The sequence below is a fragment of the Bos mutus genome, chromosome 8 (genome assembly GCF_027580195.1).
Source record: "Bos mutus isolate GX-2022 chromosome 8, NWIPB_WYAK_1.1, whole genome shotgun sequence".
Taxonomy (NCBI): domain Eukaryota; kingdom Metazoa; phylum Chordata; class Mammalia; order Artiodactyla; family Bovidae; genus Bos; species Bos mutus.
This window is the reverse complement of record NC_091624.1, coordinates 13,964,500-13,979,797: the sequence shown is the minus strand read 5'-3', so window position 1 is coordinate 13,979,797 and position 15,298 is coordinate 13,964,500. Positions and strand designations below refer to the sequence as shown.

The following is a 15,298-nucleotide window of genomic DNA, read 5'->3' as shown; positions in this document are numbered from 1 at the left end:
ACAAGACCTACACATTTGAAAAACAAAACACAAAAAAACATATTTTTGTTTCAAGTATCAGATGCTGTTCCCGTACATTGCAAAGCTGCCTGTTTCCATCACAGTGGTTCATGTGGCTGCCTTAGTCTCAATGGGCCAGGGGGTGATTTCCAGCCAGCCTCTTGCCAGCCCCGCATGCAAATGCTGTCTTAGGGATGGACAGAGTAAGAGGAGCCCACCAATGACTGGCTGGTGCCGCTGCCAGTGGGCGCCCCCGCCCTGGACCTTCCCAGTCAAACCTGGGGTATCTGAGAGCACCAGTACCCACAGGCAGCCCCACACACCAAGGGGCTGCCGTTCTGCACACAGCATTTGCACACCCACGTTCCACTGTGTGAAGTTACCGAGAGGAGGAGGGTCTATGCAGACACCTCCTTGGCTGGGGTGCAAACACCCAGCTGGGCTTTTTCCTGTGTCCCAGGAACTGTTGGTGCCTGAGCAAAAGCACAGACATCAGCCGACTCCAGGCTGCCAGGCCTCCAGGCTGAATTCTGCGCGTGTCTGTGAGCTCCCAGCACTGCTGCTTTGAAACCTGGGACTTGATCTGCGGACAGAACCTGGTAAGCTCTTGGTAAGTCACAGGCGCCTCCATCCAGGGAGTGGAGGGCATCGACAATGCCGTGCAGGCCAGGAAGAGCCCTGGAGCGCGTTATATTTAGGGACACGGCACACATGTGACACTTGGCCGCTGTCCCCACTCTTTTTTAAAGCCTGGATTCACTTGGGATACAGATTCCAGTGTCTGGCCAAGGTGACAAAAGGGAAACTTCTTGAAATCTAATACAGAGGCAGTAGAAGTGTTCAGGGGGCAGGAGAGAGAGAGAGAATTTTGGCAGTTTAAACAAATCAGTCTCAATAGTCCTAATTTCGATGTTTAAAGGTCAAGGCGCCAGTGTTTTGAGATGTGAATGTTTCACATGGTGTTACAACCTTGTATTTGCACAGTTCTGGGCTGTGTGTGGTATTTCACAACTTACGGATTCATTTCAACCTCCTTGGACTGCAAGGAGATCCAACCAGTCCTTCCTAAAGGCGATCAGTCCTGAGTGTTCATTGGAAGGACTGATGCTGAAGCTGAAACTCCAATACTTTGGCCACCTGATGTGAAGAGCTGACTCATTGGAAAAGACCCTGATGCTGGGAAAGATTAAAGGCAGGAGAAGAAGGGGACGACAGAGGATGAGATGGTTGGATAGCATCACTGACTCAATGGACATGAGTTTGGGTAAATTCCAGGAGTTGGTGATGGACAGGGAGGCCTGGCATGCTGCAGTCCATGGGGTTGCAGAGTCGAACACGACTGAGCAACTGAACTGAACTGAAGGACTCTGAAGTGGGTACCACTACCTCCATTTTTTACTGATGAGGACACGGATGTTCAGATGGGTGACGTGGGGTCAGTGATGTCTTATTTCAACCTGGACACCCGTGTTATGAAAAAAAAAATCTGGCTCTAATACAAATTTCTTATGTGTCTAATGACTAAAAACCTTAGGATCAATCTCCTGATATTACTTTGATTATAAGACTTGTCAATTACTCTTAATGCATTCAGCACCAGAACACTGAGGGATGGTGTGACATACACATGCTGATTCACGCTTATTCCATATCGGAAACTCTAGCTCTGCCACCTAGGGGAACACAACGGGTCCTTTCTACTTTGTTCCTATGTTTATTCAAGCTGATATTCAAGTGGAATTAAGTGTTCTCTCCTCCTATAATGCTGCTGAGAGAAAAAAGAGGAGGGAGAGAATCACAGGTAATCCAGTGGTAAATCTGGATTTTCACTGCTGAGTCCTGCTAGGTGGTAGGTCTTCCTCAGGGTGTAAAGGAGAACAGGAACCTGCAGACCCCCGTTCACCACATGCTACCTTGTTGTATATTCAGCAATGTCTCTGAGTCAACCCCAGGATATCACACAAAAAGACAGGAATAGTGGAATGATGCCCAAGTCCCGAGGAATCTTGGATCTCCCTAAGAATCTTAAAGGAGCCTGATTCTGAGACTGCCAGTAGATGAAAGTCTATATAGAATAGTCTAAATTTATCAGGAACAGCCGTTGTGGAGGCTCACAATCAAAGATACAGTGATTAGGATAAAGGAAGTCATTTAGAAGAGACGCTCCGTGTGTCTGACTTCAGAAATGTAAAAGCTCACTGCTGGAGTCTGCCCCATCCATGACCTCAACTTCAGAAAAAAGCAATGAAGGCCTCCCTGCCTAGATCCTTGGTAAACAAACAGGAGACAACACACACCACCTCTGTATTCCTTCTTTGACCCTTGAAATCAAAATTTCTTTAAAGGGGAACTTCCTTTTGGATAAGCTATAGAGCTGGGGCTTAAAAAAGATACTGTGTATAATATGTACATCAATTATACCTCAATTAAAAAAAAAAAGAGAGAAATACTATGGGTCAGGAACACAGGAAAAATTCTTCCTTTAAGTAAAAACAAGACAAAAGACCATTTAAAAAAAAAAATTAATGGTGGAAACCTGGCCCAGACTAAGAAGAAGATCTGGCAGTCCTGGCTGTTTTCCCAGCTCTTAGGAGGCACAGGGGCAGCTGCTAGCATGGCTCCTGCTGTGTTAGGAGCAAAGTGGTGCCCACATCCCAGGAACTGACAGCTGTAATCTTCTCCACACTGGGGCGACCACCCATCTTAAGATGGGAGGTGGGGTGGTGGGGCTGGGTGTCCGTCTGCAACCGGTGACTCTTAGGAGGGACACGGACAAACCGAATTTTACCTGGGACTTAGGTAAGAACAAAATTTAGTCTATTACTTGTCTTGAGCCAAAATCCGCCTTTCTGTAGCTTCCACTCACTGGCTATAATTCTACCACCAAGCACATCTAATTCCCCCTTTCCTATGACAACCCTTTGCAGATCTGAAGGCAGTCTTCATTTCTGAATCTTCTCTCGGTCCTCAACTCCCTACATCTCCTCAGGAGGCTCAGCAGGCAGAGGCTTTCCTGGTGGGTATGGATGTGGGGTCTGACGCCCGAGGGGGGCCCTGGAGAGGGGCGCCTGGGCTAAGTTGGCAGGAGTGATCCCTTCACTCAGGTACCCTGGCAGCCACAACCCTGGGGCACCAGCATCTCAACCCGCTAGCAGAGGAAGCATGGTTCACACTTGGGGTGGGAACCCTTCAGTGGATAGTAAAAATCAACTTAATGAGCCACAACTGGCATTTTAAGCGAAGAAAAGAGAAAGCTTAAGGGTGCTTTGCACTTACTACTGTTTCAAGAAATGTCTGCTTCAGTAATTTACACGTATCTGTGTAATATATTACAAAGCAAAATATATATGTGGGGTTGTGATAAAAAAAAATTCCCACTGGTTAAAAACACACACACATAATCCATCATGACATTTTAAAACAAAATTTAAAAAACTTGGTATTTGGTGGTAGGTAGCTTGGGGAAATCTCATAGATCATGTCACCACTTTGCATCCACCAGCATGAACTATTCTGCTGGGTTGAGCATCCTACACCTTCCCTTAGTCCATCTGTGTGAAGAGCTATTATGGGGAAAACTCAAGGCACCACGTGTATGTCCCGTGGTTACCCAGTGAGACATGTGGGACATCTTATATCTGCTTAAAATTTAACTTGATAGTAAACACAAGTCAAATTTTCAATGCCTTCTATTGTACAGAGACGAGGTGTACGAAGAAGACAAACTAGTAATAGAATAATATTTGGCCTTTACACACATTACAAGTTAAAATGTGGTCATGTGATTACTAATTTAAAAAAAGGAAAAAAGTGAAACAGCACTTTCTGTCCAAGTTAGTGTTGCCTCCTTGGTGATGGTCTCATGGCCACCATGGGCACAAGACAGGATCTAACAATCCTGAACATTCAGTGCTTTTTTTTGGATGGAAGAGTTTCCCTCCCTTAGAAAAACAAACCTTTCAATAACCGAAGGGCCGGCTGATGCCCTGGGGGAGGGGAAGGAGAGGCCAGGTGAGTTTGCAGAGCCCGTGTTTAAACAGCATCAACTCTCCTGTGCCCATCCTTTGGTTCCAAACACGGGTCCCCACCCACAAAACCCACGTGCCAGCACAACAGGAGGGCCAGGACCTGAGCCAAGCCTGGAGGGGTAAACAACTCTTGCAGCCCTCTCCCCTTATCTGGTTCACAGATTCGCGGAGGCGGAGGCAAGATGCTGGCCAGCCTCCTCTCCTTCCAACTGGGGATCTGATAGAAAGTTCTCAGTTAAGAGACCTCTGGTTCTCCTAAAGAGCTCACTCCTAGCCCTTCAGAGACACTGCACTACTTGATCGGTAGAGGACTTTGACAAACTTCCTTTCCTGCAGGAGCAGAAAATACCTGCGTTCTGAGACCAAGCGTGCTCAGCTCGAAGAGGAGCCTGGATGGAAGGGAAGGTGCTGGTAGGAGCATGCTGGGGACTGCACCAAATCAGAAGAAAGAGACTCAAGATGAAAACTAATTTGCTGATTAAAATTTCAATACATGTCCCCCAGTTTTTACTGGGATCTTAAGTGACTGTTGCTGCAGTTACACCCAAATGAAAGATTTGACCACAGTGACAAATTGAAGAGTACATTTTTAGTGGTTACTCAATTTTTATACACTAAATAGGAAACTTAAGAAAAAATGTTATTACCTGGTTTGTTCTTGCTGCAGTGTGTTGGGATCAGGTATAAAAAATCTTACTCGAAAATGCAGGGTACAGGGGAAACCTCCTACAACATTTTTCAAAAACAAATTAAATTTTCCCTTTAAAAAAGGCAATGCATGTTTTTTACTAGACCACAGCTTTTTCCATCAATAAAAGGACTAGCTTCACAAAAGGAGTGCATGAGTTAGTTAACTGTTCAGAAATCTCCAAGCCTATAAAAATATTTTTGCAACATCAGCATAAAATGAGATATAATCTATTTTCCGAAACATGTTTAACTTAGGGAGGTGTTCAAACACTGCACTCCATCATCTGTATTAGGAATTTTAAAAATCCTTAATTTAGCAGATTAAACAGAACTCACAAAGAAAATCTCTCATATATATAATGACTCCACACTTTTCAAATATTTTCAGATACATTCTTGAATGCAAACACCGCCAGGACTATGAATAGGCTAGGGTGCTGTCGACTACAGCATACAACGTAGCCACCAGGCTGGCTGGCCACCCACCCCTCAGAGTTTTGCCTTAGGCCACACAGCTGAGGACAACACCAAGGTTAACTGCACTGAGTCTTTTGACTCTGCATGCCCACATTTTAAAATTAATTTTGATCCTGGAAAATATTTCATGCTTTTAATGCAAAGTGAATTCTAAAAATGATTCATATACCAGCAAATATTACACAGCTAACATATTCAGATATTTTATGCAACAAGGCCAAGAGTCCATTTGCTTGTAAGAATAGATTTTGTCCATTTCTTTTGCTGGATGTGGTAACAGACGATCAGATTCTGTCTCAAAGATCCCACGCTCTTCTTCATGTCCATTTCTCACCTGTCCATTACTCAGTATCTAGTCACTGATCCTTTCCAGAACCTTCTTACTCTCTGAAACGCAAATCTTTTCTACCCTGCTCTCCTCCACTGAGCTCCTCTACCGTAGCTCCTTCGGGGATCCACCCTCCTATCTCAGTAGAACTTCTGCCTTTATCTCCAGCTTGTATCAAACTCTTTAACAGTGTGTGTGTACCTGTGAATGTACCTCTATGCAGGTACCTGGGTCCAGTGGGTGATTCTGTAGCTCTAGGTGCAGGCTGACGACCTATACATCAGGGGATGGATAAGTCCTCCCAATGGTCTGGACGCCCTACTGGCTCCCCTCCCTGCCTCCCCGCTCTGTAACTTCTCACTTGTGTGTCCCAAGCATGCCTGCTTGCCTTTCTCATCCTCTTCTGTGCACCCAGAGCATCCTATCACGTGCTCAGGGCCACCCCAGAGCTGCCTCTACCCTTGTCTCCATCCCTACAGTTGGCTGTAAGCTCCTTGAGGGCAAGGTCCAACTCTCATTCCCAGAGCTTAGCCCAGTGCCATGCCAGAGTCTGAGCATGGAACCTGTCTGCTGTCACATGTCCATGCACATGTGAGCTCATTCCTCTGTGAATTCAAATGGGGCACAGAGTTGCCTGCACAGCATCTCTGCAGCTCCCTGGTACTTCTGAATGCTAAGGACACAACTCACAGGAGGAAAGAGGGCTGAGGCCTTCTCCAGGTGAGGGCACCCATGGGATCCGAGTCAGGTCCCCTGATCGCTACTTCTTCCCACCCTGGCGCCAGGCCAGTGGGGAACGTGTCATCATGGGTGTGCACATTTGTGTGTACAGATCCACCTGCCTTCACCCCTCGATCATCTACTGGCCACCTCCTATATGGAGAGCAGCACGCGGGGCGTGACAAGTACCCTAACTGCAAAGAGCTGGCCGTTTTGCAAGGACGATAAAGGCCAATAACTCAGAGCGAAGGAGAGAGTATTCTGAGGCACAAAGCAGACAGTGATCAATGTACACGAGGGGAGAGGGAGGCAGGGCTTCTATTAGAGGAAATGGAATCTGAGTGACATTGAAGAGAAATAGCAAGACTGGGATATAGGGAAGTGAGAGGGAAGAGCATTCCTAATAGAGGGAACAGACCCAGGGAAGGTGCAGAGGTGGGTGTGTGGTCCTGCGTGTCAGCTAGGTTTGGGGCAAAAAGTACATGTAGGGAACAGAGAGCGTGACTGGAAAGCCAGGCAGAGAGTGGGGTGAGGTGTAGCTGGACAGCCCGCCTAACTGGAAGGTAACCTACAGCAACAGGATATACTTATGTGTGTATCTGTGACACTATCTATCCATGCCTCTGCTTCCAGGGAATGGAACTGTGCTGCTGAAAAGGACTGGTGGGGGGGGGGGGCAGGGGGAAGAGTGTGATGTATGTGTGTGTATCATTTTTTTCCCATCCTGGCTCTCACACTGGGCTGAAAAACTGTGCTGCTGAAATGGACTGGGGCGGGCGGGTGTGTGCGTGCGTGCGTGTGTGTGTCTCTTTCCCATCCTGGCTCTCACACTGGGCTGAAAAAGGTCATCGTCCTTCCCCTTTCTTTCCTATAAAAAGAAGTGTGGGTTCCTCTGCTCTTAGCCGCCTTCTTTTACCTTTCCCTCTCTTGCCCACAGCTGCCGAGGAGCCTTGGGGGCTGATCTGGAAGTTTCTCTGCTAACTCAGAAGTCAGGCAGGAGGAAGCCAGCTTACTCACGTCTCCTGGGCCACCTGGAATCCAGGTTCCAGATGTTTCAGGTATGCTGAGAACTGGAGGAGAGAAACGGGCCGTGATACGCTAACACCTAGTGTTCAAGTGAAATGGGAAGCTCACACCCACCTTTTAACTGCTTCCTGATGGGTTTGCTTGCTTCAAGCCATCTCTGTTGGGTAAGAAAACATAAGATATAAAACCAACCCCTGCAGGAGCGCAGCATGTCCTCAAGAGAGCGTACTCACAGGAGAGTCCAGTGAGTCATCACCATGCTGTAAACCGAAATACTCCTTCTCAGTCACACCCAGGTAGTTGTAAGCCATGTCCAGGAGAACTTGACCGGTATCTTGTTTCTAGGAAAGAAAACGTCCAGTGGACAAAATTTTAAAACAAATTAAGAGCTGGTCTCTAGAGTCTTTACTGCAGATAAGAAGGTATTAAAACATGTGGTGAGATTTCATGCACACACGTACCCTACAATACGTGTGTGTGTGTGTGTGTGTGTGTGTGTGTACGCACATGTGCTCAGTCATGCCCGATTCTCTGTGACCTATGAACTGTAGCCCACCAGGCTCCTCTGTCCATGGGATTCTCCCAGCAAGAATACTGAAGTGGGTTGCCATTTCCTCCTCCAGGGTATCTTCCCCACCCAGGGATCAAACCCATGTGTCTTTCATCTCCTGCCACTGGCAGGCAGACTCTTTACCACCACACCACCAGGTAAGCCCTGCCCTACAATAAGAAATGCTTTAATAAATTCCAAGTCAAGAAGCACAACTGAACATATGGAAAATAAGGCTAAGATAAATATGACTTAGAAGAATGAGATTAATTTAATTTTCTAAGATTTCTTCCTTCCTCTTAGCTGAGATTCTCAAGTGATAATGTCTGAATTGGAAAACTAAGACATCCTGATGACAGTAAATTCTGCGTGACCTGCTCATGGATTATCCACAGCAAAATGCTAATCCACATCGGTCCGTGTTGGCTCCTCAGAAGCCAGGCAAGCGTATGCAGGGAGGAAAACTCTAATGGCATGAAGGAAGACAGCTAAGAATACTCAAATGCCATTGGAAATACTCTCAAAGGGATCTGGCAGGGGACACTGGAGGATTATCTGCCTCCCTACTCTGCGCTATCTGAAGTGAGAAGCCAGTGGAGACGCTCAGCCCACTTCACGTCCAGGGCAGGGCTCAGCCACCTTCTCCACTCGCTGCTCAGGGAGCAGGCGTGGGGCTGGGGAACGGGGACAGAGCCACAACACGCGTCCCTCTTCTGCCCTCCCGGGGAGGCCAGCTGTGCAAGCAGTGACCGGGACTCGGTGTGTCAAGTGCCATGGAACACTCCAGGCACAGTGGACACAGGGGGGCAGGGCAAGGCAGCCCCTGACCACGGTCTGCAAGGGGGACAGGAGCTGAGCGCCATGCCTTTTCTCCAGGTGCAGGCATTCAGCAAAGGCAGCAAGTGGATGGCCCAGCACAAAGGCGCGGGGGTGGGAACTGCAAACTCTACTTGAACAGGCAGACTTCTCCAGAATCCTTTGAACCCAACCCTTTAACTTAAGGGCAATGTGAGTCAGAAATAGACCACATAGAGAACCAGCAAAGGCAGCTTTTTTGAGCGCCTGAGAGCAGATGATGTACCTGAAAACAGGTCACCATGACCAGCATGGCGAGAATTAGATAACTGTCACCCCCTCCTGCAGCCGCTTCTCCAGGACAGTCACATTATCTGGCGCACAGCGTGGGAATGTAAGACACACCCGTGTCCTGAACACGTCCCCTTCCTGCCCCGGGGCCCTGGCTCCTGCCGCTGCCTCCGCTTCCCAGGTCACCTCCCATCCCAGGGGAGTCAGGATGGTTTGGAAAAGATGACCTAGTCCACATACTCCAAATCATGACATAGTCTCTCCCCGAATTACAAGATATTCACAATGCCAAGAGCCATCCGTTGCCCTTGCTGAGGTTATTAGTTGTATGATTTTATATTATGTTTAACGTGAACTGTGGTGCTGGAGAAGACTCTTGAGAGTCCCTTGGACAGCAAGGAGATCAAACCAGTCAAATCTAAAAGAAATCAGTCCTGAATATTCATTGGAAGGACTGATGCTGAAGATGAAGCTCCAGTACTTTGGTCACCTGATTCGAAGAGCTGACTTGTTGGGAAAGACCCTGATGATAGGAAAGACTGAGGGCAGAAGAAGGGGGCGACAGAGGATGAGATGGTTGGATCATATCATCGACTCAATGGACATGAGTTTGAGCAGACTCTGGGAGATTGTGAAGGACAGGGAAGCCTGGCGTGCTGCAGTTCACGAGGTGGCAAAGAGTCAGCCACGACTGAGCAACTGAACGACAACAAAATCAATCACTGTAATCTACGGGGCATCTACAAGGAGCCAGCCTCAGTACTCTGCACATTTTATATAGGATCTCCAATCTGTACTGCAACATCACATAGCCATCACCACACTTCCTGTGCAGAGAAGCAAACGGAGGTCCCAAAGGCTCCATGCCTTGAGCCACCAGCTGACGGGTGTCTGACTGCCTGACTCAGGTGGGTCTGATGCCAGAGCCTGCACGTGCCCTCTGCATTGCCTCTCTCCCCTCTGGAATGCATCATCCATCATTCCAGTAGCTGCACAACTCACTCAGTTCTCAAAAGGACCCGAAATAAGACACATTTTTGATGAGAAGAGGCCTCCGGGCCCAGCACCCCACCAGAGGTCATCTTGGCTACATCAGGTCACTGCCTAAGACAGCCTTGCTCTCTGGGCTGAGTTGAGAACAGCTGACATCTAGGCCAGCTTGCCTGAGGATGCCCGCTCCTGGTCATGAGAGGGCCTGGGCTAAGGAAGCTGAATGTGACCCCCGGGAGCAAAAACATACAAAGCGATGGAGATTCTAAGCTGGAACCGGGCCCTCGTATTCACAGGTCAGCCTTGACCAGGCTGCTGGAAGCCCGGGAAGCAGCGCAGGCAGGAGTGACAGTCACGGCGATGTCCGTCACTGATGATGATGGGCGCCCGCTGAACGCCAGGCTCTGTTCCGAGGCTCCGCATAACCTCTGGGTGGATGCCGTCCTCACCACTCTTCCTCCTTAAAACATGTTCTCACCTGGGCTTCTCATTCCCTCTCAGCCTCCCCTCATCTCCGCAGTCTTCTGCTTGCTCCTCATCTCCCCAGGCTTTAAACACTGAACCTCAGTCATCTTCCCTGTCTCGTCTCAAGTGATCCTGAGATAACATCTCTACATCCACACGTGTATCCTAGCCTAGACTCTTCCTTCAACTCATTTGTGTACATATTGCCATGTCTACAAAGACAAGTAACAAGCATCTCAAGCTGACCACGTCTAAAACAGAACCAGTTATTTCTGCCCCCAATCCTGTTTCTCTCTCAGCCTTTCCCATTTCTATAAATTGCAACTCCAAATTGCCCACTGCTCAGGTCAAAAACCTTGGGGATCACCTCGAGGGTTCTTTCACATCCCAGATCCCACTGGTTCCATGTTTTAAGTTACTTCCAGGCTTGGTTTACTCTTGGCCGAATGACCACCCCGTCTAATGATCATGGTCTCCGCCACAGAATGCGAGTCTCAGCCCTTGCCCCATCCTCACCTCCCAGTCAATACAGCATCCTGAATGAGACCTGAGTCAGATCACATCAGGTCTCTGCCCTAACCCTTCAACACTCTTTGCTTCATTCAGAACACAGCCAGTGCTCAGCATGACCTACAAGGCTCTTCACAATCCCCTGCCCCCTTAAGAGGAAAAAAGTTACGTTAAAAAAGTAAAAAAAAAAAAAAAAAAACCCTACCTATTTTATTACAGAAAATGTTGGTTTTTTCTTCTCCAGACTTAAGTGGGAAAGAAGAAAAATTAACTATTTGCACCCAAATGTTTTGTTGTGACATAGCAAAATAATCAAGCACAATGTTATATTCCATCCTTACTGATTTTTTTCCCTTCTATCTGTACCATCTGCCGTGTTCATTCCTCCAATCCTGTGTCCACCGTGATGTGGGAGGAAGGGACATTTTGTCAAAAAGCACGCTGGTGTATGTGTGTTCGCCAGCTCATTTGTTCACAAAAGCATTTTATGATATTAAAAAAAAAAATCTTTTGAAATGGCTATTAGGGCTTCCAAAGTGGCGCAGTGGTAAAGAATCGCCTGCCAATGCAGGAGATGCAGGAGATATGGGTTCGATCCCTGGGTTGGGAAGATCTCCTGGAGGAGGGCATGGCAGCCCAACTCCAGTATTTTTGCCTGGAGAATCCCATGGACAGAGGAGCCTGGCAGGGGGTCGCAAAGTCAGACACAACTGAGCACGTGTGCATTAGAAGAAAAACCAAACAACCTATCACCTGTTATTTCTGGCCTCATCTCTGGCTCTCCTCCTCCTTGCTCATTACGCTCCAGACACACTGGCGTCCAGCCTATTCCGTAACCGCACTAAGGGAACCCCGCCTCAGGGCCTTGGTCTGCTGCAGCTTCTACCTGGAATGTGCTTCCTCCAGAGAAGCACACGGTTTCTCCCTTACTTCCTTTAGGTCATCTCTGAAATGTCATCTTACGAGTGAGGTCTTCCCTACAAATGACAACTCCACCCTTTGCCCTGCCCTGAACTCTCCACCCTTGTTATCCAGAGTTTTCTTCTAAGTACATACTATCACCTGACTATCACCTGACTTATGGTTTCCTCCGTGTGGGCGGTAAGCTTTAAAAGGACCCAGACTTTGTTCTGTTCTGTTAACTGCTGTATTCTCTGTACCCAGACCAGGGCCTGGCACAGAGTAGGTACTCAGTAAACACGTGCTGAATAAACATTCACGTTCTTATCAGGAAGAAGATATACAGCTAAGGAATAGCTCCAGGACAATGTAAATTTTAACAGAAGGGCCAGGTCTAAGCTGAGCTGTCAGTTTATAGCAACCGTTAGAGACCTGTGGGGCCTTTAGAGAGCTCCCACCATGCGGTGACTTCATATACACCGCCCTCTTCTCTTGCCTGCTCAGGTCCACAGTGACCTGGGGTCAGCAGGAAGCAGACTCTTGGGGTGGGAGGCATTCCAGAAGGGACCAGTTTTTGTTACCCTTTAAATTCTTGTGGCCTCCTATCATCCCCCAATGGTTCTCCCATACCCTCTTTTCTCTTTCTGATGCCTTCCCTTGCACACTGAATTTTCCAGGCTGGGGCAGTTGCCGGCAGCCAGTCTGGGACTGGAGATGACCCCTTTAGGACTGGCCAGAGGATGGGAGAGACAGGCAAAGGTCACAAAAACCCAGGTGGTGAGTGGGGTGGGGTGAGGCGGCAGGGGCGGCTTCTGGTTAGGCATCACACTGCTGATGTAGGACTGGAGACCTCATTTCTGGCCCTGCTTCTGCTACAGGCTTGAGGTGGGAGAAGCCAGGCCATCCCCAAGCCCTGCCATCTGGGTAGCTAACCACCTCACCACCCTCCAGAGAGGACCTGCTATTTACCATCTGCACGTCTAATGAGCACCTGCTGTGTGGCAGGCACAGTGAAAATGACACTATTACTATTCCACAGAGCTCAGAAGCTTGAAGAGCGACATGTAACCTGGTAGTTGTAACTACTATCCACGGAATGTGACATGGGCTCTAACAAAGCACACACAGGGCACCATTACTGGAGAGTCAGTTCAGGAAGTCAAAGGTGTCACAGAAGCAGTAACATCTAAGACGCACACGGTTTACAAATAAGAGAGGGAAAGACATGTCAGGTAGAGACAAGAATGTGGGCAAAGTTTTTATGGCTATTTCTAGTTCAAGCTCAACATGCAAGGTTGGAGACATCAAGCTTTTATTTTAAAATAATTCTCTTCATTTTATAAACCAAGAGATGAAAAACTATTTCTTAGGGGCATTTATTCAGAAAAAATTAAATCTGGAGAACTTACGTTAACTTTAAAGGTCTGTACCAAGCCATCTAAAAAGCGGACGCTACAGATGACTTCTGATCGCGTTTTTTCTTTGGGTAATTCTGAGGTGCGTATGTTATTAATTCTTCCACCCAACGCACGTAACCGGGAGGTCATAACTATCGCTGAATAACCTGTAACAGAAGACACGCCTGTTAGCTCTAACATGAAAAGTACCATTTCCATTTGAATGTATCTCTCAGTCTATCCATCCCTCACCTGTCTGCCTTGATCCTCACAAAACCGTCTGAAGACCTCAGATAAATGTGAGTTGGATAACAAACCATGTTCCCTTTGAGTTTTGAGTTCTAAGCTGCTTTAGACAATATTTATTGCTCAACTATAACACATTCAGAGAATTACATGGCTTATTTGTGTCTTATTATCTCTCTAGTCTAAATCTTCTAATTCATATTTTCCATGCCTGTAATTGTTGATGTTTTACTACTTTATATATTTGTGTATTCTACCCCTAAGAATTTTTTTTTTTGCACCACAGAACTAAATGCGGTACGGAAATTATTTAAAATATGAAGACATTTATTGATCAATTAGACTACATTAAGAACATCTATTCATTAAGAGGCTATTTAAAAGAAAAGGCAACCCAGAGACAGCTGTAATAAATAACTACAAAGAATATACAAAGGGCTCCTACAAATCAAAAAGAGAAAAAACAAATAGGTAAAAAATGGGAACATCAGTTGTCAAAGAAATGCAAAGTGAAACCGCAAAGCAGCAGTGCCACACCCACCAGAATGGCTGCCAGGGAATCGGGCAAAACCAAGGGCCACAGCGAGGAGCAGCTGGAGCGCTTGGGCACCACGAGTGAGGACGGGAAACTAGTGCAGCTAATCTGGAAAAGCAGAGACGTTACTTTGCCAACAAAGGTTCGTCTAGTCAAGGCTATGGTTTTTCCAGTGGTCATGTATGGATGTGAGAGTTGGACTGTGAAGAAGGCTGAGCGCCGAACAACTGATGCTTTTGAACTGTGGTGTTGGAGAAGACTCTTGAGAGTCCCTTGGACTGCAAGGAGATTCAACCAGTCCATTCTGAAGGAGATCAGCCCTGGGATTTCTTTGGAAGGAATGATGCTGAAGTTGAAACTCCAGTACTTTGGCCACCTCACGCAAAGAGTTGACTCATTGGAAAAGACTCTGATGCTGGGAGGGACTAGGGGCAAGAGGAGAAGAGGACGACAGAGGACAAGATGGTTGGATGGCATCACCAACTTGATGGACGTGAGTCTGAGTGAACTCCGGGAGTTGGTGATGGATAGGGAGGCCTGGCGTGCTGTGATTCATGGGGTTGCAAAGAGTCGACACGACTGAGTGACTGAACTGAACTAAACTGAACTGAATCTGGAAAACTGGCAGTATCTACTAGAACATACGCATATTCTGTGAAATAATTCCACTCCTAGGCATATTTCCAAAAGAAAAGTATACACTTATCTGCTAAAAGACATGCATAAGACTTCATAATAGCTCCAAACTGTAAAAGACCGACTAGAATGGATAAACTGTAGTAGAGTCACACCATGCACAGACCACACAGCAAAGAACACAGATGAACTACTGTGATACACGGCAGGATTTCTTCCAGTGTTGTGTTGAGCAAGAGCAGCCAGACTCAGTAGATGACCTAGCATGGTTCAATTTACCCAAAGTTCAGCTCCAGGCAAAACTAATCGATAGAAGACAGGACAGCAGTTACCTCTGGGTGCAGTGACCAAGGGGGTGGACAGGGGTCTTCTAGGGTGTGTATAGTCTACTTCTTGATTGGGGTGCTAATGACACTGATGTACTCTGTAAAAATGCATCAAACATCATTATGATTTGTGCTTTTTTTTTGATGTATATTTCAACAGAGTTTACTTTTTGAGAACATGAATGAAGAGGGAATTAGAGAGCAGTTTGCAATCTGAGCATGGTATACTCAGGGAACAGTAAGGAAAGTGGCTTTACCAATGAATGCAATCGTGAAATGTTAGACTAACAAGACTAAAGCCATACGCAACCTAGGACACGGCCACTTCGTGCAGGCGCGAGGCATGCGTGTCCAGGCCAGCTCCTCGGCTTAGGACCAGAGGTGTAAA

General features: G+C 47.1%; 1 protein-coding gene across 5 annotated transcripts in view; it reads right to left on the bottom strand.

Annotated features, from left to right (window-relative positions):
- Window positions 1-15,298, bottom strand: part of PTPN3 (protein tyrosine phosphatase non-receptor type 3) — a 165,935-nt gene that overhangs the window by 65,700 nt on the left and 84,937 nt on the right. For all 5 annotated transcript variants that reach the window (XM_070375136.1, XM_070375135.1, XM_070375139.1 and 2 more), the window contains 4 exons: window positions 13,180-13,334; window positions 7,503-7,610; window positions 7,384-7,426; window positions 4,676-4,754 (listed from right to left, as the gene is read on the bottom strand). In XM_070375136.1, the coding sequence (XP_070231237.1) occupies window positions 4,676-4,754; window positions 7,384-7,426; window positions 7,503-7,610; window positions 13,180-13,334 (385 nt within the window). The remainder of the gene's footprint in view (window positions 1-4,675; window positions 4,755-7,383; window positions 7,427-7,502; window positions 7,611-13,179; window positions 13,335-15,298) is intronic.